Here is a 23,990-nt window from a genome sequence, read left to right as displayed (position 1 = left end):
TTCTCCATCAGGCTTCAGGGGGATATATGCAGAGTGCATCCTCTCTAGTTCATACTTATGATTTAAAACTATGACATACTTACATGATTACAATCACCATGACGTGTTTTCATATTATCTCCGCTGTGGGATGGTCTCACTATCATATAGTGTATATATTTAAAAACTGATTAACTGATACATTCGCAATCAGCAATTTGAAATCTGCTAATCTTAGCTGCATGTTTGGCTGTTACAGCATTTCATTAATGCACAGGGACTCTGATTGGATAAGGGCAAAACCAACGCCAAAATTAAATTTATATTATCACACTTAACATGATTAGCATGATTCAGATTGTATTTTGTTAAGCCTGCATCAGATTATGAGGCAATGGGCCCTTTAATAGGGAACCGACTTCCCTGTTCTATATTGCAAGTTGCAAGTTCTGGTGTTACGAGTTTAAATCTTTCCCAAAGGTTTTGGCTAAAGCAGTCGCAACACCCAAGCTGCAATTCACAACCACCAGATGATTTCTTCTCCTGTTGTTTAGAGGTTTTTATGCTAAAATCAAACACCCCTGCGTCAGGATGGAAGAGCCTTGAAGGATTTATAAATTTAAGTGGAATTTGCATGCAGTATTCCTCCTGATGCTGCTGCCTCTTTGGATCTGCATGTTAACACCGCCACACTTCAAATTATTCAGCTGAATTCTGTTGGAAAAACTTGTATATACATGATTAAAAATTAGTTTGGATCTCAATCTGGACTCCATATATATTAACCAACAAACATCTGTGACTTTTAAATGAGAGTTGTCTGTGACATTCGCTTCAAAATGCCTCCTTGGTCTTCGAAGCCTCTGCCCAGTAAACTAGCTCCATAATCCCCCCAGGACTGTGTCCATGTCCTAATCCTCTGTATGTTAAAGCGATTACTCTCACCTTGAAACAATGCTTCTACATCTAAATTAAGCAAACATGACATGCACTGTTTGTATGTACAGAGAATTATGCATGTGAATACATTTCCTACATGCACATGTCTGTGTGTAAGTCTATGGGATCACCCTTCAGGAGAACTCCTCCGCTTGAGCGCTCGGAGCCTCTCCGTTTTCCGTTTTCACGCTGCCACCGTTGCACCCAGTGATCTCAGCGTGGCGAGACGTGATGTAGCTTCTCTTCCTGGAGGGTAGGGAGTTCTTCCTGCCAGAGCCACCGCCACCAGCAGCGCCATTGCCCTCAACGGGGTCGTAAACCACCACAACCGTTGTATCCATGCGCGACAGCGTGTACATGCTGCTCTGACGCGTCGGGTGCAGCCGCGTGGAGCGTAGTTCCAGCTCGTCATAGCTGGACACCTTGATGAACGGGCACCAACGAAATGCTCGTTTGAAGCCAGCACGAAACCTGTCGCCAGATCAAGATGGAGAGGGGAAGAGAGGCAAAGAGAAGGCAGGGGAGAGATTCAATTATACAAGAAAATCTGCCTTAAATCCTGTAGTCCTTTAAAAAACATATATTTTCTGTTACATGCTGCACATTTTCTTTTCCACAAAGCAGCACACATCGTGTGCAGTGTTGTTTCAAAGGTTGGCTCTTCAGCTGAGAAGGGTGCGTTTAGGTGTCCTTGAATGTGACGCACAACTGAATGTTTTCACAGTGATGGAGCCGAGGTCAATTGGTGCTGAAGTGCAATATTTCTGGATATTTTCAATATCAAATCAGAGTAGTCATTAGTGAGCTGACGGTACTTGAACTCCTGTCTGCAAATCGTTTTCTGAATGCACAAAGGCTGCATTCACTGGCACACGAAACAGCTGCCTCAAATCCAAGTTTCTGGGCATATATCGACAGATATTTACAGAGGTATTTCACCTTTTGAAAGCAGATATATTCTTGTTGTAAGTGATTGGATTCTTAATGGTTTATCTCTGTTTGTTCCCATCTCTTTATCTCTCCTAACATTAGGAGATAATGATAAAAGTTTCAGTGTTCTTTGTCTTGAGCCAATCATTTTTCATGCCTTATTATTTTCTATATGGTTCTAATCTTCAGTGATGTAATGTACACAATCACCTCCATTTTTGTTGCCTCATTTGATAGCAGTGTTGATGCTCATTTGCAGCAATTTGATTTCTAGATAATCAACAGCACCCTGGTGTCACCCACCTGCTGTTGAGGCAGCAGTAGATGATGGGGTTGTACATGGTGGAGCTCATCGCCAGCCACAGCACTGACAGGTAAACCTGCTGGATGTACTTCCACCTGCTCAGACGCTTGTTGAGACCCGTCACGATGAAGTAGACGTGGTAAGGCAGCCAGCAGAGGGCAAAGGTCACCACGACGATGATCATCATCTTCACCACCTGCAGCAGCGAGAGAAAATGAACTGTGATGAGAAACCTTTATGAGCTGTTACTGTCAGCTGTGCTTAGGAGAGGGATGGCGTGAAGGACATGAGGGTGTGAGGGTGTGGAATTGGTGAATATATAAGGGGAGGAATGTGGTGAATTTAATATCAGTGCTTTTCTGAATTACAGTATTTTCGTAACACCTGGTTCTGCAGGCAACAGGCAGGTGATGCACTGCAGCAAGACAGCAACTACCTGATTCCTCTGATCTCAGATCTCATCACAAGTTTGTTTGAGGGCTTTGTCACGTGGACATGAATGCCTGAAAGCTTCGAAGAACAGAGGCGCTACTACAATAGAGGTTTAAAGTCAGATCGAATGTATTGTATCAGGACAAACCCTTTGAATATCATCTTGTTTCCAAGGTACTCCTGGAACAAATGCTTACAAAGAACAAGGAGACAACAAAGAACAGCAGACAAAAACAACAATACAAAAGAAAAAAATAAGAGTCTCCTCGGTAGCAACAAGAAAGTTGGACAGACACTGCCAAAAGATCAAACTTCAGAGTAAAAGCCAGATAGAATTACTGAAATATGCACTTTGTTGAAATATAGGAGAAAAGAACAGATTTAATTAAGCCAAAAGAAGACAGAGAAAGGATATAGAAAGGTAAATTGCTTTAAAAAGCCGGAGCCCAAAACATAAAAGCATAATAATAGTAATGAAAGGGACTTTAAAGTGGAGCGGATCTGAGCATCTTTGTGAGTGTCTCGAGGAAAGACATTTCAAAGATAGTTGTCTACTAATAATTCTAATAACTGACATTTTGTATTAAGAGGGAGCAATCATTGTCTGATTGGGCCTTAAAAAAGGACTTCTCTGCAGAGGTTATTGTGTGCGACACTGAGAAGGAGAAGCCTAAATTAATTTTCCGGGTACTTTGCCTCATGGTTGAATTAAATGTTAAGCTCCGAGTCAATCCAAATGTGTCATTTAGTGGACTTTCTGGAGGGAGTTAATGTTATATACAATCCTACTACATTGGCAGCAAATTGTGTTTCATTAAATTGATCCAAACACCTGGTTGAAGCAAACGTTTTTAAGGCACAAGCATTATATATTTTTCTGCAAATTCTGTCGATACATTTATCTCTCAATTAATCTTTAAATCTCTCTTTCTGTTTGGTAGTGAGCAGAAGGAGCAGCTGGCGATTTCCTCCGGGTGATGACTGGAAACACAATCCATAACACTAAGTTCTCAGAGGCAGAGCGGACAGGCAGACACAAAGCAGACAGTCAGTGAGTCCTTCGTGAAATCCAAACACAGGTCCTGGCATTCCTTGTTTTGAGAGTTTCAAACAAGCTATTAGGCACAACAGAAGCAATGCTGTAAACTGTGGTAGGTGGCTACAATGATGAAGCAGTCAGTCAGTGTTTTACTTATTTTTTACTTCTTACAGTAAGTCTCTAATTCTATCAAGGAGACAGAAGTCACATTTGATGTCAGAGATGTAAACACCACAGCAGTTTCTGGGTGCTGTGTAAATGTTTCCTTTGAATGTAACGTGCGCTGCTGCCAAAGACTCTTCAAACTGTGTATTACAGCATTGAGGGGGACAAGAGGGGACCAAGAAGAGTCCAGTGTGGTGTTTATTTTAAAATATACACACTCTATCAGTCAAATACTGTTCTGTTAACGTGTAACTAACACTCAGCTGCTATGTTCATAGCAACGGTTGAAAGGATGGCAGAGAATACATGTATGATAATTTAGTCTTTTGATGTCTGTGAAGGTTCTCAGTCATCCAGGTCATGGTAATTCTAGGCTTAATTCAAAAGGCAACTGGACCAGTCGAACTTCTCTGTATTTCCGGTGTAGCTAGCGGTTAGCAATGTTTACAGTCCATTTAACAACTTGAGAAGCGACCTTGTGTTCAGATCACAAGCGAAATTTAATTGCCCCCCCTCCAGATATGTCTGCAAAATAGACGCCACAGTTATTTGGTTCATTAAATCATCTGGAGGAGCGCCCTTTTATCTGTTTCTGCTGAGTCTCAGTTTCATTGTAAATAGTAAGTTACACAGAGACTTCCCTCTGGCTAACTACAGCGGTATGAACCTTAGCTTTTCTTTTGATTTACTTGCAATTAACGGGTCGTAAGTTTGCCGAAATAACAACATCATGATGCAGATTAGTAAAAAATTAAAAATGAAGCTTCGTCAGGTCTGTCCTCAAGAGGAGAAGAAAACAACTTTTAAAGTGCTCGTTTGTTGAACGGACTTCGGCTCAATAATGATGCATTCAAGGAAGTCGGGAAATCTAAATCTCAATTTAAAATTAGATCAGGAGCTGATTGTTAGCTGCACTTGCATGCAGATATCTTTTTATTGAGGTAAATAAATCATTGAGACAGATAGCGTTTGTTAATAATGATAAATGCATAATAATGACATATTATCAAAAAGAAAGAAAATTAAAAAATAAATAAATAATTTAAAATGTGGTAAAAAATAATCTCATACACTCAGCAATGGCATTAAGGGGTTGCATTATATATAGACTCTGTGCATACTATGTAATCCTCCCAGTCAGTCTGTCTATAGAAAAGTTGCTCATATGAGACCACCCTTCCAAGTTCAATAAACTATTCACCATAACAGGGAGCTTCTGTCCCGCTCCATCCCCTCATTAAAGCATAGAATGTTGTTTGATTATTACTATGCTACATTAATCTATGTCTGTATTATTAGAGCCAGAGTGATATTCGATTTTTGTGGCTGATGCTGATTCTGCCATGTTTGGCCTGTTCATTCTGTCAAAATATGTCATGAGTCATTCTAGTTTAGTTATGTTTTTGTCTTGTATTTCGGTGTTCAGTTATTATTTCTTGATTTACCTTGTCACTTTGTCCCTTGTCATGAGTTTTCATCGTTTAGTTTTGTATTTAGTTTATTCTGTGTTCTTGTCAGTGTTTAGTCTTGTTTAGTTAAGTATTTCACTTGTGTCTCTTTGGTTAGATCATTTCCTGTTTTACTTTGTCACCTTGTCTCTCGTGTTGGTCCACTTCCTGCCTTTGTGTGTTTTCCCGCCTGTTTGATTCTGTGCCCTGCCCTGATTGTTTTCACCTGCCCCTTGATTGTCTCACCTGTGTCTGATTAGCCTCACCTCCTAAGTTTATCTAGTCTTTGTGCTCCCCTGTCTTGTGGCCTGTTCATTGTCATCCATCATACGTGAGTCTGTCTTCCATCGTGTGTTAGTCTATGTCCATGACCTTACTCTGGATTGTCTTCGTGCCGTGATTTCCTCGTGTCTCTTGGATTACCTGTTCCTGGTTTTGTTTGTGAGTTTATTGCTGTGCCTTTTGATTTTCCTTTTTGCCTTCTGTCAGGGTTTTGATTTAAACAAAAAGGTGATGACCCAGATGCAGACTGAAATAATGGATTTAATAAACAAAAGGCAAAAATGCAAAAACCAAATCTAAACTCCAACAGAAGGCAAAAAAGGAAAATCAAAAGGCACAGCAATAAACTCACAAACAAAACCAGGAACAGGTAATCCAAGAGACACGAGGAAATCACGGCACGAAGACAATCCAGAGTAAGGTCATGGACATAGACTAACACACGATGGAAGACATAGACTCACGTATGATGGATGACAATGAACAGGCCACAAGACAGGGGAGCACAAAGACTAAATAAACTTAGGAGGTGAGGCTAATCAGACACAGGTGAGACAATCAAGGGGCAGGTGAAAACAATCAGGGCAGGGCACAGAATCAAACAGGCGGGAAAACACACAAAGGCAGGAAGTGGACCAACATGAGAGACAAGGTGACAAAGTAAAACAGGAAATGATCTAACCAAAGAGACACAAGTGAAATACTTAACTAAACAAGACTAAACACTGACAAGAACACAGAATAAACTAAATACAAAACTAAACGATGAAAACTCATGACAAGGGACAAAGTGACAAGGTAAATCAAGAAATAATAACTGAACACCGAAATACAAGACAAAAACATAACTAAACTAGAATGACTCATGACAGATTCCAATGATTTTCTTGTTTTTCCCACCTTCACACAGTGCTGCTGAAGATAAAAGTCACTAAAGACCAGACCACACAGACCAGCTCATTTGACAGACTGATGCTGCGCAGGATATTCCCTATGAATCAACATCATAATCCAGGAGAAGTGTGAGCTGGTGTCTGTATCTGCAGAGGATCTGCCCTTCCTCTGTGTTTCTATTCTTATTACTCTGCTCTGTTTGGGGCATTTTGGACGATCTATGGACTGTCTATCGCGGGGCAGAGGTCTGGAGCTCAGCCAACAGTCCGCAGGTCGGGACTCAATCAACACGTAGCATCACGGTGACATGGCTGTCTCTCTGCTCTGCTCTCTGTCTGTCTGTAACACCGCAACATCGTAACTTTAACATCTTTATGTGACGCGAAAGGGACTTCACAAGACGTCTTCATTTGCCGTTCTGTGAATGAGAACAGTCCGCGCGCATGTGTGTCTCACTGCTGTAAGGAGCTGCAGGTGTGCTGAGGGTGGAGTAGATAGACGCACACACCTGGCAGCAGCGCGATGATGGCTTATTAAAACAAAACCCTGTATCTTCCTGCGGGGTTGTACAGAGGTGTAGACGTGTAAGCTTGTTGTTGAGAGCGTAACCGCTGTGAAACTAGCAGACAATAAAGCTTAAAGCTCCTGTACCTTCGTTATTATCGAACTTAAAACTAACTGAGAGCCAGACTGTACACACGGGATCTCGTCAGCGCAGTTTAGATGCGCAGAGGGTAGAAACAGCTCTGAAAGCAAGCTTTCTTTGGCTGATTACTGTGATTTTAACACGAGTTTGTTGTTCACAATGTTTCGTTCTGTATGGGAAAGATAATGCTTCCCTTCCTGTCTCTGCTGCTCTGCTCAGCTGTGACGCGCACTCTGGCAGCGATAGGGACGTCCTAATTTCCCATCATGCCTGCTGCCTAGTGCTGACTGAGTAGATTAGGTTGTTATGTTTGCTATTTATCTTCCAAAATGCAAAAAAAATATTTTGTTAGTATTTTTAACGTGTCTGTTTAGAACATATGTTCTGCACATGTTGGTAATTGTCATTTTTGTGCTGGTTTATAGTTTAACCACGAGTGAGGTGGCTGTTACATTTCTTGACTTCAGCTGTATTTTTTTCAAATGAGAGGGTGTTTGGCTCTCATGCTGTCGAAAGTGTAGCTGTACTCTACTTATCCCACTTCGAAGTCTTTAGAAAATTGCTTACAAATACATTGTTACGTTTGTAAAGGGCTCCATAAGTTCTTCAGGTAAGCAAAAGGAAAAAAACTTGTGCATTGGTTGGGGACTATTTTCAGCGCATTTATACACAGCAGGACATTGTTCATGGGATTAACACAAAATAAAGTTCAGGCCCAGGTTTTCTGAGCAACATTGAAGGTCTCTGGCACACAGGGAGAAGCTATCACGCACACGCTCTGTGCTCTGTTAATGTTAGTGGCATCAATTTAAGTGACAGACAGAACAAAGTGTTGGACATCTCGTTGTGCTGTTTGCTTTCATGTTAATACACTTTCCCATCATTATGAAGGATGTCTAGTTTCTCATTAGGCTACATAAATAAACTTGAGTTGTAGAAAGATGTGCGCTAGGTGCTCTTGGGTCTTGTTTAAACGCTCCATATTTGGACTGAACTTAATACAGTCCATATAGTTTACATGGCTGGCTTCTTAAATATTCTGTCTGCTTTACCACAGTCTCGACAGGAGAGCTATATTTTGACACGTGCTTTAAGAACTATACAATAAAAAAGTAATCATTATTCATAATCCTTACAGGTGAAATGTGTGGGATCTTCTGCTGAGTTTGGGTGTCCCCTAAGCTTTTAAAAAACGTGATGCATGTGGACAAGGACACAAGGACCAATCATTTAAAAAAAGAATACATTTTCTTGAAGAGACTAAGTGAAGTCATATTTCCCCCTTTTCACTAACATGAAACATATAAGAGACCTTGAACCAAATATATGAAGTACTCAAACGACTAAAGAAAAGGTAGAAAATAAAAACATTTTTAATCTATATATATATATATATATATATGAGAGTGTATGACAGTGAATCCTGTATCACAGAAGAGGTTTAGTTAACATTAGGGGACTGTTTTCAGGTCTGTGAGTGCACACACATAAAACCCACTAAGATGTAGAAAGGTTCTCACCGCCTGCCACCCATGTTTCATTATGGGGGATAATGAGAAAGTCAGAGCTTGTATTTCAATTGATGTCTTATTTTCAGATATTATATTGTTGTTATGGCAGTGGCATGGCTGCTCCATGAGTATGTGTGGACCCCAAAGTTATTGGTACAATTATTTTCCACAATTGGAAATATAATGTATTTTTCTTTTCAATTATTCTACACGACCTCTGCTGTGTGGATTCAAAGTGTTGAAGAATTCAGTTTGACAGTCGCATCAAAATGTTGCATAATGAGAGCGCTAGGAAGACAAAAGGGTTGTTTTTCTTGTTCATGTAATGTTTGTACTGTATGACATACAGTTAAGAAATATTTTAAGAGTAAAAAAGGAAAGATCAAATAATATTTTGGTCTACCAAGTCAGGAAACGGACGGTTGGCTCCGGTTGTAACTCTTGATTCCTTGCAGACGGTCGCTTTCCTTTTTAGACTGTTTGCCTTCATCTAAGCATCAAATTTGTTTCTTTTTCTTTGGATTTTCACCTATTTTTGAAGTTGTATCAGTAGTTATCGATCGTTTCTTTGTTTGTTCAGCCATAGTAGATTACTGTTTACTCGCAACACTTGCAGAGACCGGAAAAGCAGCGGCTTAGCTCCGCCTACCCTCTCTGGCAGACCCAAGGGATTATGTTGCATCCATTGTGGCTGTATTGCGTTTCGGTGCGTTTCGGAGTACGGTTGCCCCCCCTCTCCCCCGCCTGTCAGCTTTCCATCCATCCATCCATCCAGTTTATATACCGCTTATCCTGTTCAGGGTCGCGGGGGAGGCTGGAGCCTAGCTGTCATTGGGCGAAAGGCGGGGTACACCCTGGGCTGGTCACCAGGCGATCACAGGGCCCTGTCAGCTTTCACATTTATAATTTCGTTCCATACCCGAGAGGACTCCGAAGCAGATGGTGGCAATAATGCACCCCAAAAACAAGGAGGAGAAGAAGACTATCATCAACTATGAAACATTGTTTATGTTGTCGTTCCAGTGTCGAAAAGCGTGTGAATCACATGATCCTGAGCCCATACAATGGAGCTGACCTTCGCACTATGCCGACTATTATTCATATTTTGAATAAAATCTCAAGAATGACCCTCTCACCTACATTCCTACGGTATCAGCCATGGCCGTGCAGTTCAGAGGATGAGATCGGCTGAGAAGACATTTTAAAATGCAGTCCACTTCTGTGTTTTGGTACGGTTAGCTGCGTAACATACCCGAGTACACATGAACCGTACTCAAGACCAGAACAAGTGGACCGATCCATTCCCGGGTACGGTACACAGTCTTCACACTAATCAAACGAGGCCCGGGTCCCTAATGTGAAAGCCCCCTTCAGTCATCCAGGGCATGGTAGTTCTAAACTTAATCCAAAAGGCAACTGGACTTGATTGGAGTTCTTGAAGAGGATTCACCTCTCATCTGAAAGGCTTCTTCAGTTCTAAACCGACTGGTGGACAGAGCTACAAATAAGCCTCTGTAGGTCATTAGTTTGCTAATCGTTGTGTAATCAAGGGAGAGTCTTTAATCTGGGTTGTTGACCTAATGGCAACGAGTGGCGTTAGTACCCTCTGGTCCTGATGGGTCGTTATGCTCACGTGGTCCTGAGTGTGATCTCAGCTGTTTGGGCAGAGAATACCACTGAATAACACTGCATTTAAATGAGCCTAAAGCCTAAAGCTAAAGAATGGAGTGTGTTTTTTATCAGCTGAGGTTTAGCTAAGTGGTGCTTGGAATCAGATTAATTTATTTTAATAAGATAATATGGGTTTAATTCAGCATGGTGTTGAATGGATTTTAAAGCCTGGTAATGTTGTCTAATGAGCAGCATTTTAATGATGATGACTGTCAAAAAAGCTCTGAATATTCCGGCACATTACACCACATTTCTGACATAGCCGTCAGATGTGATTTCCCAGATTGCTCAGGTCACCTGAAACTGGCCTTTCAGAAATATCACGAGTCGACTCCCAAACTGTAGTGCAGCTCTTTGTTTTCCGCTCCCATGAACTGAAACCACCTGCCATAGGATCTGAAATATCCTCCTTCAATTTCCTATTTCCAAGCCGAACGTCAAACCTTTCTATGGGTATGTTATCCACCTGATTAACAATGAAGGGCTTTTCAGTCACACACACCTGCTCAAATATTTAGTGATTTTTTTTGGCTCACACATTTTAATTTTTACACTTTTATATACTGATAAACAATTTGCTGCAATCAGCTGTTATCATAGCAACGTGTATTTCTAAAACAAAAGGGCAGAGAGTACAATCTTCTTCATTGCAAGAACCAAATACGACTCCATCTGTGTTTCACAGTGGTTAACTTAGTGTAAGGTTGATAGGTTTTTGTTTTTGTGGGAACAGATAATCATTTTTGGAGCAGTAGTCAAGTGGCTTTAACTGAACTTCCTGTTGAATATCAGTAGGTATGACAAACAGTGACTGATCTGAAAATGGGTAATGGTGGCCAGCTTCTAGGTACCTTTTACACTGCCAGTTAAAGGCGGGATTATTACGCCTCTGTTACGAGGCATAAATCGGTGGGGCAAAGTCGTTACGCCTCTGAGCCGGCATCAGATATAGAAGCAGAGGCCAAACGACGTCTGTGTAAACAGCGGAGCCGGTAGGGTGGAACAGCGCCGTGTGTGCATATTTACTGTTTGTTTACACCTCGCGCACGTTTTGCTTCCACAACGCTTTGTAAAAACAGACACTGGGGCGGCTTTACGCCGGCGTTACTTGGTCCAATGTAAAATGGCAAAGGCTGCATGACGGCGGAGCTTCGTTATGCATTGAGGTGGAACCGCAGGGCTTAAAGGGCTTTAAACACACAGAGGAGGAATGGTGGATGCAAAGCATAAAAGAGTTCACTTCCAAGTCTGGAAAAGAATGACAAAGAGTTTACTTCAAACATTTCTCTGAGGTCTTCTATAATTTCCTCCTGGACAGACTGACTGGTTTTGTGTTGTGATTAAGCTGAGATTGTTACACAAGAAAAGTCATCCTCTCTTTGTCTCAAACTTTTTATCTCTCTTCCTGAAGCAAAGGTCGATTTCCAGAGGGCAAGGAAGAGAAGAAAGGTGTTGCTCCTCACGTACATCTACACTAACATCCGTCTGCGTATGAAAAGGTGTGCAAGAGCGGGACTGGAATAGCAACTAAAAGAGAGCCACAGTGAGCAAAACAAAAAGCCTTTGTCAAGTTTACTTTCTGTTTCTTTATTTCATCACCGCTGATGAATCTATATGTGTGGTCAGGTTACAATGCATTCATCTTGGCTTAGGTAACTCCCAGGTTGCTGAAGGGCAGGATTGCATTGATTGCAAACCGACAAACAGATGATATCGATGAAATGCTAGGGGAAGATTAAAGACTGAGACAAATTGAAATGGAGGATTTTTGAATTAATATGTACCGTAGTTCCAACAGTTTGTACTCCATATTTTTTTATCAAGTTTCTGTGTTAACATTCAGAGTCCCTTTCATGGTTCCCCACTTGGATTAAACTCGAAAAATATGCTCAGACCGCAGAGAGAAGAGATGAACAGAGATCAAATATAATTTCCATACAGTAGAGTCGACCTCAAAGGGAGAATGTCTTATCTCCTTTAACCGCTTTGATGTTTTATGATTGCTGTACTACAAAGCCCAGTGGAACAAAAAAAACACGAAGGGAAAAGTGTCATACAATTATACGTAATTGGACTATACCCATGAGTTGTGTTCCCATTACTTGTGCTATAGTGCTGATATTCAGGCTGAAACAGAGCATGTTCTATAACCATCAACACTTTTTTCGTAGTTTTTGTGAGGCCTGTAGAGACTGTCACTTTAACATGTTCTCAGATCTGGGGAACGCTCAGGAGAAGAAAAACAAGGGGGGAAAGCTGTTCAGAGCTAACTAGCCAAAAAGCTAACCGGCCAACAAGCTAACCCCAAACTTAGATAGCCACTAAACAAATACACGTATTCCCTTTCTCTTTCAAAGGTAAAAGAGAAGACTGGCACCACTCTCATATCTTTCTGTTAAATATTAGCAGCTGGTTAGCTTAGCTTAGCAGAAAGACTTGAAAACAGCTAGTCTCTAGCTACGGAATTAATCCACTGGCACATCCAACACTTACAAATTAACATGCTATATCTCTCTTGGTTTAAGAAGTACAAAAACCAAAGATAAAAAATGACACAATGTGTTTATATAAGAGGTAATTTTTAGCTGATCCAGGGACAGGAAGTGACTGTAGCCAAGGTAGTCCACCCTATTGCCCGCTGTGAAACTTGAAAATTACACAAAAACAAGACTTATCATAGTGATAAAAAGCTTTCAAAGCGCTAGTACTTTAGTTAGCTTTTGACTAAGCAAATCTAGCTCTTTGCCCCTGTTTCCAATATCTGACCTAAGCTTAGCTAACAAGCTAATGGTGTAGCATCATATTTACAGTATCGTCATGAGAGGGGTATCAATCAAATAATTTAACTTTAGGCAAGAAACTCAATAAGTGTATTTTCAAAACACGATTCATTTTCCTGAACCAGTAGCTTATTTAGTGCGTCATGTTTCTGATAATCATGCAGTAGTGCATATTTGATGGGGAAGTTGATGATCTAATTTGTTCACATGCACATAAAGAGACACTTCTTATTCAGAAACTCTTTAAAGAAAGGAAAGGGAGGAAAACATAGTCAGTTAGACTAATTTTGATTCAAGTTATCACACCACTGAATAATTCAAACACATCTGTAACCAAGCCGGGATTTACCCTGATCTAACAGCATTAATGTTACATGACATGGTGCCCTGTCTTTGTACGGAGAAAGGGGATTTTCCTGCTGGATTTCCAGTAAAACATGGCGGGGATATTGCTTCTTGCGCTGGCATACTTCCTTACAGCAATCATCTGCATTCATGCCGGTGGTAAATAAAACCCTCACTCCTGATGATTGAAAAAAAGGGCCTTTCAACAGCCAACTGTTGCAGTTAATCTGCTGCCTGCCTGCTATTTGTGAATCAGTAGGTCTGCATGCATTTTTTAGACCACAGCAATTTTCTTTCAACAGAACAGGAGAGCAGATATGCCTGTAATGTGACTATGGTAGAATAATTGGACATGGCAAATGTTCACAGGTGTTTTTTCTTGTTAGAATATACCAACGTTAACCTGGGCAGACAAGTGCAAGCAATTGGCTGAGCCCTGCGGTTACTATTGTCAGAGACCTTCCATCAGGTTTGAGAGCAGAATTTCAAGTGCTTCTGTTCATTCTGTCTTCTAAAATACAGATGGGCAATCTCCACCGAACTGGCCCATAGAGACATGTCTGTGTAATCTAAAGGCTATTTCATATCAATTCTACAACATGGGAGAAGGGGGGGGGGCTAAAATGAGAAAGGATTGTAACAAAAAGTCAACTGGATTGAAGAGATTTTCTTGGTACATTGTTGGCAGGAAGCTTGCGGGAGGTCAAATGTGTGATAGGCAGAAAATACATCAGTGACGCAAGTGGAGATCTGCCTGCAAGCAGGATGTAACACCTGAAGAGCATGCTGTAAGAATTCAATGGGGTAATAAATACAGTATCCCAAGATGCAATGCTGTAAATCAATATGTCTGAGCTCTCATACATTTTTCATTTTTACCTGTCCTTTTAATGCCTTCTCGAAGAATTGTAAATCTTTCTTATTGTTTCACAGGGAACATAACTGCTGCCTGGTGTATATTCAGTCAGGGTTTGGGTGGATGGGGAGGTGTACAAATCTAGAAACCTGTTTCTAGAGACTGGAGGTTTGCTTGTAGTTACGTTTAGGTATCTAAGTCTCATTTGTTAAAATAAGATTTCAGTTAGGGTTTACTCTTAACTCTCTTACTCTTTCATGTTTTACAGAGAAGCTTTTACAGCACAGCTTTGAACACAGACCATGTAATGTCTCGTTTTTCCGCTTTGCTATAAGAGCAAATCAGTAACCTGAAGTAACTATCGTTGTTTTTCTTAATTTAACTAATTACTGTGATTGTGTTGGGCTCTGAGAGCTGCTGGAACTGTGTATGACCGACCCTAAATACTGTACCTGCACACATCTTAGAAAGGCTTACATGACATCTTGCCATGCGACTTATGCAGGCATTGTGTTAATGAAGAAAACTAGTGTGGTCAAAATTAACGTGATTCATTTGAAATATTTAACGCGCAAAAAAATAAATAACACAATTAACACAGCTGTGCTCACTTCCTGTGGCAATTCCTGTGAGTGCTGCCAGTTTAGCGACTTTTCAGACCCTCTTTTTGGCGACTCTTTTCTTAAAAGCGACAAGTGACAAATGTTGTGACTTTTTCAGACCAGTGAAATTGATCATATTCTGATTCATTTCAATGTATGCTGCTCAGTGGCCAATCGGGTGACTCGCTCGGCACAGCGGTGCTGTAACAACCGCCACACCGAACCATCCTGGCTAAAGATGGATAAGGACAATGATGGTTTTGAAATTCAACAGGCACTTATAGGCCTGGGTTTTGTTATTATTTCTTTGAGTACATAAAAGAAATATGCCTTTCAAGCTGACAGTCAATTTCAATGGCCTTGAGGGTTTTATTGGAAATCTGTGGTTCACAGGAGAGAATCTGTGTTTAAAGTGAAAAAGATGCTGTTAAACAACAGTATTTTAACTTAACTCAACTTTTGTGTTGATTCTACATTCATTTCAGGATTCTACATTTAAATATCCATTATTACAAGCTTCAGTCTTAAGAAGAAAAAAGGGCGAATAATTGCGATTAATCACAGCAAATTGTGCGATTAATTAGTTAATTTATTTTCATCGATCGACAGCCCTAAAGTAAACACATCCTGTCTTGTGCTTTAAATCCCTTTAAACGCTCTTATTATAGAGAAGAAAATAAATATGTTGTTCGTGAATGTTTTGCAAATGTGTCTCAAATGTGTGCAACGAGAGAGCTCAAACTATTATATCATTCTGAATAGTGCTACACAAAGAAATACAACACAAGGCCAATGACTGGTACAAAAAATAACAAACTTAAAAGAAGCTGAAGTTTATAATTTGCGATAAAATCTCCTTCGGCGCAGTGTGTCACTCATAAATTAAAATGAACAGTGGGAAACAAATGGAAGAAGAAGAGGGAAACATATTAGTTTGATGCTGATTTGCTTTTGGAAAAAAGTAATGAAACTCACATGCTAATGAGCTTTTTAATACACTAAATGGATTTTGAGTTAGATCCTAACCGACCAAAACAGTCTTGGGGCAAGAGCACCAGATTTATGTTTCTTCATTAATCCAGTAAATGACTCTCCATTAGTTAGCTTGAAGCCAGAACGAGTCCCACAAACAATTTCCAATGTGATACATTGTGGACAAATGTCAGAAAGCTGCGTGCCTGAATGCCACTGAGCGATGCAGAAAGAGAAACTGATTTGATTAATCTCTACTTTGATGCTTTGGGAAGATTGTTCCTTAAACTTTGAGGCCAATTGGAGCCTTGTAATTGAACAGAATTAAATTTAACTGATTCAATAAAACACATTATGATTTTTTAACAAGGAGATGTTTTCCAATGACCTAATCCTGACTCATATAAATGATATACAATTTAATACGTTTTGAGAGTAACATCTACTGGTTTCATGACAGCAAATGTTGCAAAAAACATTTAATCAAAAACATTATCAATAGTTAATTAATTAAACTTGACATATAAACTAAAAGGGAAGCCGGCCATTTTTATCTTACATGTCAAACATCTATCCCACCAACCCTGCTTCTTTTTGCAGTACTTAAATGGGCACTTGGTTGATACGACATAATGTATCATTTTTTAGACTCTTTGCAGGCTTTACTATTGAATTTAAGATAAGGTATATTTTAAACTGCATACAATGCAGTTTTATCCCATATTGTTCTTATTAGTCATCATTTTTTCCACTGTTTTCTACGGCTGCACATAACAATAGTTCCTTATGATACAATTAATTAAATCAGTATCAGAGACAAGTGACATAAAGTGGATGGATGTATTAACTAATAAAAAATGATGAATCTAGGATTTAGTTGATGTGAGTTTCTGCTAAAGTCAACATTTTTCTGTTAAGAGCACATGGCTACTATAGCCGGCAGTAGTGACGGAGTGTTTCTCAAGGTCTGATGGTGCACACTGAAACTCCACAAAAAGAGAATTACGAATATTTTAGGTCTTTTGTGAGTTTAATTGAAGACTTTCTGCTATTTTCTAAAGATGAGTCATTAGTAAACTGAATTCAAAGCTTTTAAGGCCTGTTCAAGGCCTGCAGTTCTGCTGCTTTTAGGCGGCAGGGTTGCATGTTGAACAAAGGTGCTCTTTGCACCTGTAGTTCCCACCAGTTAGAAGTCTGAATAAAATAAGAACCTTGTCTAAAAGCATGGCGCACACACAAGTGTTTCAGCAGGAGCCTTTGTCAGGGCGTGAAAAGGACCTGCTCTTATTGTTTAAGACAACACTTAAGAAAAGAGCAGGAGGTTATGCGAGTGTACCCGCAGCTATTAAGGCCAGAGGTCATTCTCAAAAGAAAGCAACCAAATGCTTTTGTATGATAGTGTGGCTTTGTGAACAGCCCTTGAAAAATTGCATCTGATTCTCATCACTCTTGTCTCTCGCAGGACAGACAGCTCTACTGACGCCTGTCCAGTCCAGATTACTACAGTCCCATTATTGCTGGAGGTTAGCATGACACTCACTTTACACTGTTGTTCTTTTCACTGAAAAAAATCACACACACACACAAGAGACCCCCCCCACACACGCAGAACTTTGTCTTCAGGCAGCAAGAAAGATGGAGGATCGATAGTTACAACTCCAGTCGAACATAGGCTTTTATAATAGTCGTATAACGGATGACGTATGGCCGGTCCTTAGCGCTGCACTTCAGACTGACATATTTCGTATGAGCTTAAAATAGAACACCTGTGGCTTTTAGCTTACAGCCACTTGGATCAACTCACAACCATGGACTGGAGTCCTTCAATAAAGATGATGAGAAGTCAAAGTTAATATGGAGGCTCTTTATTGATTCCTATCACCCCAAAGACCTCAGACGGCTGCACAGGAAATTTGTCATTCAGATGAAAAACTAGACACTCGAGAAATGATCTTGATCTTGAGAAATCTTGAAAAATGATCAAACTCTTCAATTTTTCATGTTTAATTCATTTTAGTGACATTTACCACTATCCTACCATCAACAAAAATACATGGGAAAAATACATTGTGTCAGTCCTGTCCAGTGTATCTTACCTCAGGATAGATTTGAGTTATTACAGAACCATACCAATTATGAATGCTAAGTCAGGATGGCACAGACCCTTCCCCATATATTAGTTATCAGGTCTGCATGGAAATGACCACCAAGATGGGAAAAAACATGAACACAAAGATATGATAAAAGGCCTTCTCATGCTATATCATAATTTCAAATCCAGCCCCAATAATTGGAACAAACTTCCCTTAAAGATTGAGTTTCCTCTCCTCCATCAACAGGATTACTTACTCCAATTCAAGGAAGCATAAAGAGAAACACCTCTTTTGTTGCCTATTGTAGCAAGCTAACTAGCCATTGATAGCCAGCGCCGACTGAAGAATCGATTTACAGTTCTGGTTAGGATACCTTGTCTCAGATAGAAGTGGCTTCTGAAACAGGAAGAAAGGATTTCCCTACAATTGAAAGCTAGTTCACTGGTTATGAAACAGACTCAGAAATTAGCTCTGGTTACTCTATTTGACCTACAAAATCAAACCAGACCATCAGTGACAAGATTGATTATTTCTGTATCGTTATTTTTAATGCCTGAAACTGCTGGCAGGGGATAGGTGTCACACAAAGTGATTGACTGCACGCTGCCTTTGTTGACATTTTCCAGAGCAAACATTTAAAGTGAGTGATACACTTGACTGGTAAAGAAAGCAGGATGAGATTTTTTGTTAAAAACCACCACTTAAGCACGTACAGGACAAAATCAGCAAAGAGATAAGAGGTACGGCTTTGTCCACAGGGGGCGCCAAAATCAACACAAACTGAAAGTTCCTCACAGCAGCTTTGACATGGGACAAGCTTTAGTTTGTACATGTTGCTTTAATAAGGCCCCTGCAGGTTCATTTGACCTCACCAATGTGTCACTAAATGGCCATATATGGTCAGACAAAGGGGAAGCGTGGGATGAGCATGTGGCAGCCTCCATAACTGAGTGTAATAAGATAAAATACGCATAACATAACACTTCTCTCTAAGTATCAAAGTCTCCTTAAAGGGACAGTACACAAAAGTAATTGGTGCTACCATGCTAGCTCTAGTCATAGCAGTGTTGGCTTGCCTGTGCTCCAATGGTATAGACTAAAAACATCTAACAACTGTTATTTCCATAAGAGACTGTAAGAGGATGAATCATATTGACACTGATACTACCCTGACTTTTTAGCAGGTAATTTTTCACTTATCCTATCCAAATACATTGGAACAAAACTTGGTGAGAAACCATTTATGTGTTCCAGACGATTTACTTCCTTTAAGTAGCGCCACCACTTAAAGAAATGAATCATTAAATATGCATTACTTATTTCGTATGCTGACATTTCTCTTTAGAGTATTTAATCTGTTTTACAATGTAACCACACTCATTATTCTTTGTTATCCCTTTTCTATTCTCATGCCAGGAGTTTGGATGACGCTTCAAACACAAGCATTTTGAGCTCACTAGTTTTATGATACCTGACAGTGTTGCCCCGGAGCTGCTCTCTCCTTTCTGTAACCTTTTCTGATAAGAGCCTGTGAGCATGAAACCCTCAACCTGCATGACATCCATTTCCATTAGAAAAAGACCATGTAAACCAGTGATGCGGACGTGAGAGGTTGAAAGATAAACATGCCTCTTGTTTCATCAAAATGATGCTAACATGTTTTATTTAGACTTTGCTCACACACACACACACACAAATGTGAATTGCTTTGAAACTGGCACACCAAAATGCCAACTCCCTGAAATATCAGGGGTGAAACAGATGAGTAAACACTGAACACTCCTGTGTACAATCACAAACAAAAAGCACACACACACACACACACACACACTTGCTGTAAAAGTATTCATTTTCACTTATTGATCTTCACAGTTACACTGGGAGAACTCCCCAAAGACCCATCTTCCGGTTGGAAGACTCAGAAATAATAAGCACTGAGGTGAGGCCAATACTGTTTTTAGAAATGGTGAAGCATGTTGAGGTGTAAACAGAAAATGTTAACCCTGTTATTTCTGTGGTAATGAGGAGCTCAGGCAGCCACAGGGAACTCAAAGACTGGGGTGACCAAATCAGAAGCAGAGCAATATTTTCCAATGAAGAAACGAACGAGCATAGATGTGACATCAAAGCATAGTTTTAACCAGGAGATAAACCTACCTTAAATTCTATAATTGAATCTTTCTTTGTGTCATCGAACACGGTTTTGTGTGGGTTAGAAAACTGAAAAGTGATTAAAAGCTCATTAATGTGCATCACAGTGGGAGTCGCAGCCAGGAATACATGTCAGCACACAACAAGTATCAAGCCCAAGTGTGTCATCTAGTAACACATCCTGTTCATTAACAACCGTACCTTTTGAAGTACTGATTTTTTTGTCGTGAGAAATCTTACATTGGAAGCTGTGATACAGCGTTGGGATCATATGTGCTTTGCTGCTTGCTTGAATACGTGAAAATGTATTGATTCGATCACATGTGGTAGGTATGCGTAGAACAGAATTAGATGAAACTGGCTTGATTGTGATTCTCTCTCGAGTGTTACTTTCTTCGGTATTGATTTTACTTCTATCGCAGCATCTGTTGTGCCTCTATAGTTCTTCCCTGGTGTGTACCCTTGTCTCTTGTGCTCCCCCTTCTTCCCTCTGTATATGTGTTTGGCAATGTGTGTCTGGCGCTGGTTCATGGCTCACTAATTCCTGCAGATCAATCACACCTTCTGTCCATTGAGCTTATCACTGCTGCATTTCCACTCACTCATCGTCAAAATTGTTGTGACACTACTGGGGTAGTCTCACGCTCCAGGGCCATCTTTGTACTCTTGTTTTCATATTTCTGATTTCCTCATGAATCCTTTTTTTCTCCTCTCCTGTGCTCCAGGATTAACTCTCAGCAGCCAGCCTGCTTTTACGCTCGCATGCTCACCTGCACCATGGCAGTGTCCCTCACCTGGTGGGAGACTACATATCTACTCATCTACATAATAGTAAGCATCTAAAGGTATTAAAAATGAGCTTGAAATGTGTACGTTTCTGTAAGCCTTTCTGACATCAGGTATTTTGATAGGTATCAGGTATGTAGGCATTCTATGCGTTACTAGTAAACAGTCTTATCGCAGTGGCATTTCTTAAATGTTCTCTTGACTCCTAAGACATAACGGCCTGGGCGTCAGATACATATACGTACATGTATAAGAACAGACAACCCATAATGCTCAGAGGCATTGTTGGTTTTCAGAGCTTGTGCCCGCCTGGGTGCATGAACTAACTGCTGATTGAAGATAAGTGACATCCACAAAGGTTGTGTTCTGTAGAATCAGGGCTTTCCTCTCAGAGATGTGCACAGTGCAGTGTGTACCAGCTTCACACACACGTACGAAAGGCAGGAGTCATTATTCCTGTTCACTGCACTATGCTGATGTTCTCACTTCTAAGTGTAACATTAAACTAGAAGGTAGAAGTCACAAAACTTAATTGATTGTGAAGCTTTTTTATTCTTCTTATTCAAATGAAACTGTGTGAATTTAATATAATATTGCTCTTATATTTCCTAAAAGGGGGGTATTGTGCTAATTTCAAGCTTCATATTTCACTCTGTGATACCTGTGGAGTAGCTAAGCATAATTCACAGAAAAAAACCCTCCTCATTTTTCTCAGGCTGGTGCTCTGTGCAGGCCCTCATACAGCCTCTGCCTGAAATGACTCAGCCTGCTCTGTCTCTTTAAGAAACCCCGCCCCTGCAATCTCGCTTTCTTCTGATTGGCCAGCTCTCCGAAGCCTGTCGAAGGGCAGAACTCAGTGTTTGAGTCACGCCTCCGACCCTGTGGCTGTGTTACAAAGTTGTCGGCAAAGAGTCAACTTCACTTTTTCGATTTGAAACCCTGATGTCATTCCTTCACTGCCAAAGAAACACTTTAACCAACTTGATGAGCAGAGCTGTTGAGCACAGTGGTGGAGTGAAAAAAAATTCTGAGGCAGACGAGCTGCTGGGTGGGCATGTCCTTGAAATGTGCCAGGGGCAGGAAGTTCTGCTGAGTCTCGGACTGACGCCCAAATATAGAGTTCCTCTACTTTGTGACATCACAAAGTGAAGCATCTGTCTGAAAGCGAGCATTCACAGCAGCCTCAGACTTTTTAAGCAGGGGATTACTCAACATGCTTTTACCTACAGATGTGAAACTTCACCAACCTTTAGCATGGACATCCAACATTGTAATTAGGGCTGTCAATCGATTAAACTATTTAATCGTGATTAATCACATGGTTGTCCATAGTTAACTCGCGATTAATCGCAAATTAATCACAGATTTTTTTATCTGTTCTAAATGTACCTTAAAGGGATATTTTTCAAGTTTTTAATACTCTTATAAACATGGGAATGGACAAATATGCTTGTTTTATGCAAATGTATGAGGGGCTCTCAGCATCTGCTCTCAGCTGTGTGCTTGGCCAGCAAGTGGTATAAAGACTTGACATACTCCGGTGGTAACTCATTTTACATCGACAGTAAATGCAAATAACTTTTGTCTTGTCGAGAGAACCATCTAGCAGGCCTTTGAAGCTGAACTTTTCTTTATCCGTATCTGCTCAAGGAGGTTTGTTTGTGCTTGCTATCCACAACATTACCGCTGCATCTCTTCCTGCTTTCCCAAACTACAGGGCGAGCCAAGGGTCACAATCACAGAACGTGCATGTGCTAATTGCGCGTCAAAAAAAATAGTGGAATTTGCATTAACTCGTTATTATTGTGTTAACTTTGACATCCCGAATTGTTATATTATACATATGTCTTAAAATGTGAATCAGCATAATACCCCTCTTTAAGGAGCTCACTTTTCTTGCTTTAGCGAAGAGAAATAATGTTTATGATGTTGTACTGCTGCCGCTGCATGTCTTGGCAAATATGGCAAATATAAATTCTAGGGATTAAAAAAAACAACATAAAGAGTCCCTTTGGTTCATGTTTTTCATTCATGTTCAAGATGTTAAATATAACAGGCTTCATATTCAAACTCATTCATTGGGAGATGCTGTCAATAGTTACCTTTTTATGCTCTATCAGCGCCACGGATGTGAAGTTTTCACCAGGTTCTTTATCAGCAGGATATAATTAAAGATATTTTGTGGTGTTCTGGGATTATCCACATCAGACAACAAAAAATGCTTTTAGCCCCAGTGACTAAATCAACCGACACAGAGGCTTTAATCCAATTTTAAAGGTAACAGAAAGCTGGATAACTGCCTTTGCAAATGCTCATGAATGCCTTGTAGTCTGGCACAAAGACCAGGGAAATTGGAATTCTCCCAAATCTGTCTCTACTTTAGAGGCAATTAAGTGTCAAATTGGCATTCTGCCTCAAATCTTCCTTTTCCTGTTCACTTTAGAGTATAAAACCTCAGTGATATAGTAATTACCCGGAGCCACAGGCTGCTGAGCAGCAGACAATTACAAATGATTCCTGGTTCTGTGATTTCCAGTTCAAAGTTCATCATGTTCACAGATACTAATTGCAATGCCCCGGGTCCTATCGAATGAATGTTGGACTATTTCCCCTCAAGCATGCTTACCTTCCTTTTAGCCCTGAGCTGTCCATGATAGTTATCTGATGAGTCTCCCGGGATCTCCCCTCCCCACAGAGTCACCCCCACGATGGTGTAAGTGATGCCCATCACCACTAGAGGCAGCACGTAGACCAGGACTGTCACTATGATATGATACCTAGGTAGAAAAGGGAAAAAGGAATGAGGGTGTCTTTATTTATTATTTCATACACAGAGGTTTTTATATTCTACAATACACCCAGGTTGAGCCTTGTGTACTTTATGTATTTAAATTCTTAACACTGACTTTTACATGTTAACTACGCAGGCTGTCTCCCTGAAGAATGGAATCAGAGTTGGTTTCAACACGTGCCCCAAAACAACAAATGTTTAAGCTGCCCAGCAGTTTTAGTAAAGACAGGATGCAGAAGAGTAAGACCGTGACAGGTTGTGTCAGGACAACAGAGTGTGGGTGGAGAGGAGGTCAGGGTGGATGAATGGGTCATCAAAACATCAAATGTAAGCATAGGAGACAGCTGTTCATTTCCTGTTTCCTCCAGTCAGTC

At 40.4% G+C, this 23,990-nt stretch overlaps 1 protein-coding gene across 1 annotated transcript in view; it reads right to left on the bottom strand.

Moving 5' to 3' along the window:
- Positions 1-1,052: 1,052 nt before the first annotated feature.
- tacr3a (tachykinin receptor 3a) overlaps positions 1,053-23,990 on the bottom strand; it is a 30,250-nt gene continuing 7,312 nt past the window's right edge. The window contains exons 3-5 of the mRNA XM_069665786.1: positions 23,452-23,602; positions 2,152-2,348; positions 1,053-1,389 (exon numbers count right to left, since the gene is read on the bottom strand). Coding sequence (XP_069521887.1) covers positions 1,053-1,389; positions 2,152-2,348; positions 23,452-23,602 — 685 coding nt within the window. The remainder of the gene's footprint in view (positions 1,390-2,151; positions 2,349-23,451; positions 23,603-23,990) is intronic.

Source organism: Semicossyphus pulcher, unplaced genomic scaffold (assembly GCF_022749685.1).
Source record: "Semicossyphus pulcher isolate SPU_LCO1_2020_fin unplaced genomic scaffold, fSemPul1.0.p SCAF_17, whole genome shotgun sequence".
Classification (NCBI taxonomy): Eukaryota; Metazoa; Chordata; class Actinopteri; order Labriformes; family Labridae; genus Semicossyphus; species Semicossyphus pulcher.
This window is presented reverse-complemented; position numbering and strand designations above follow the sequence as displayed.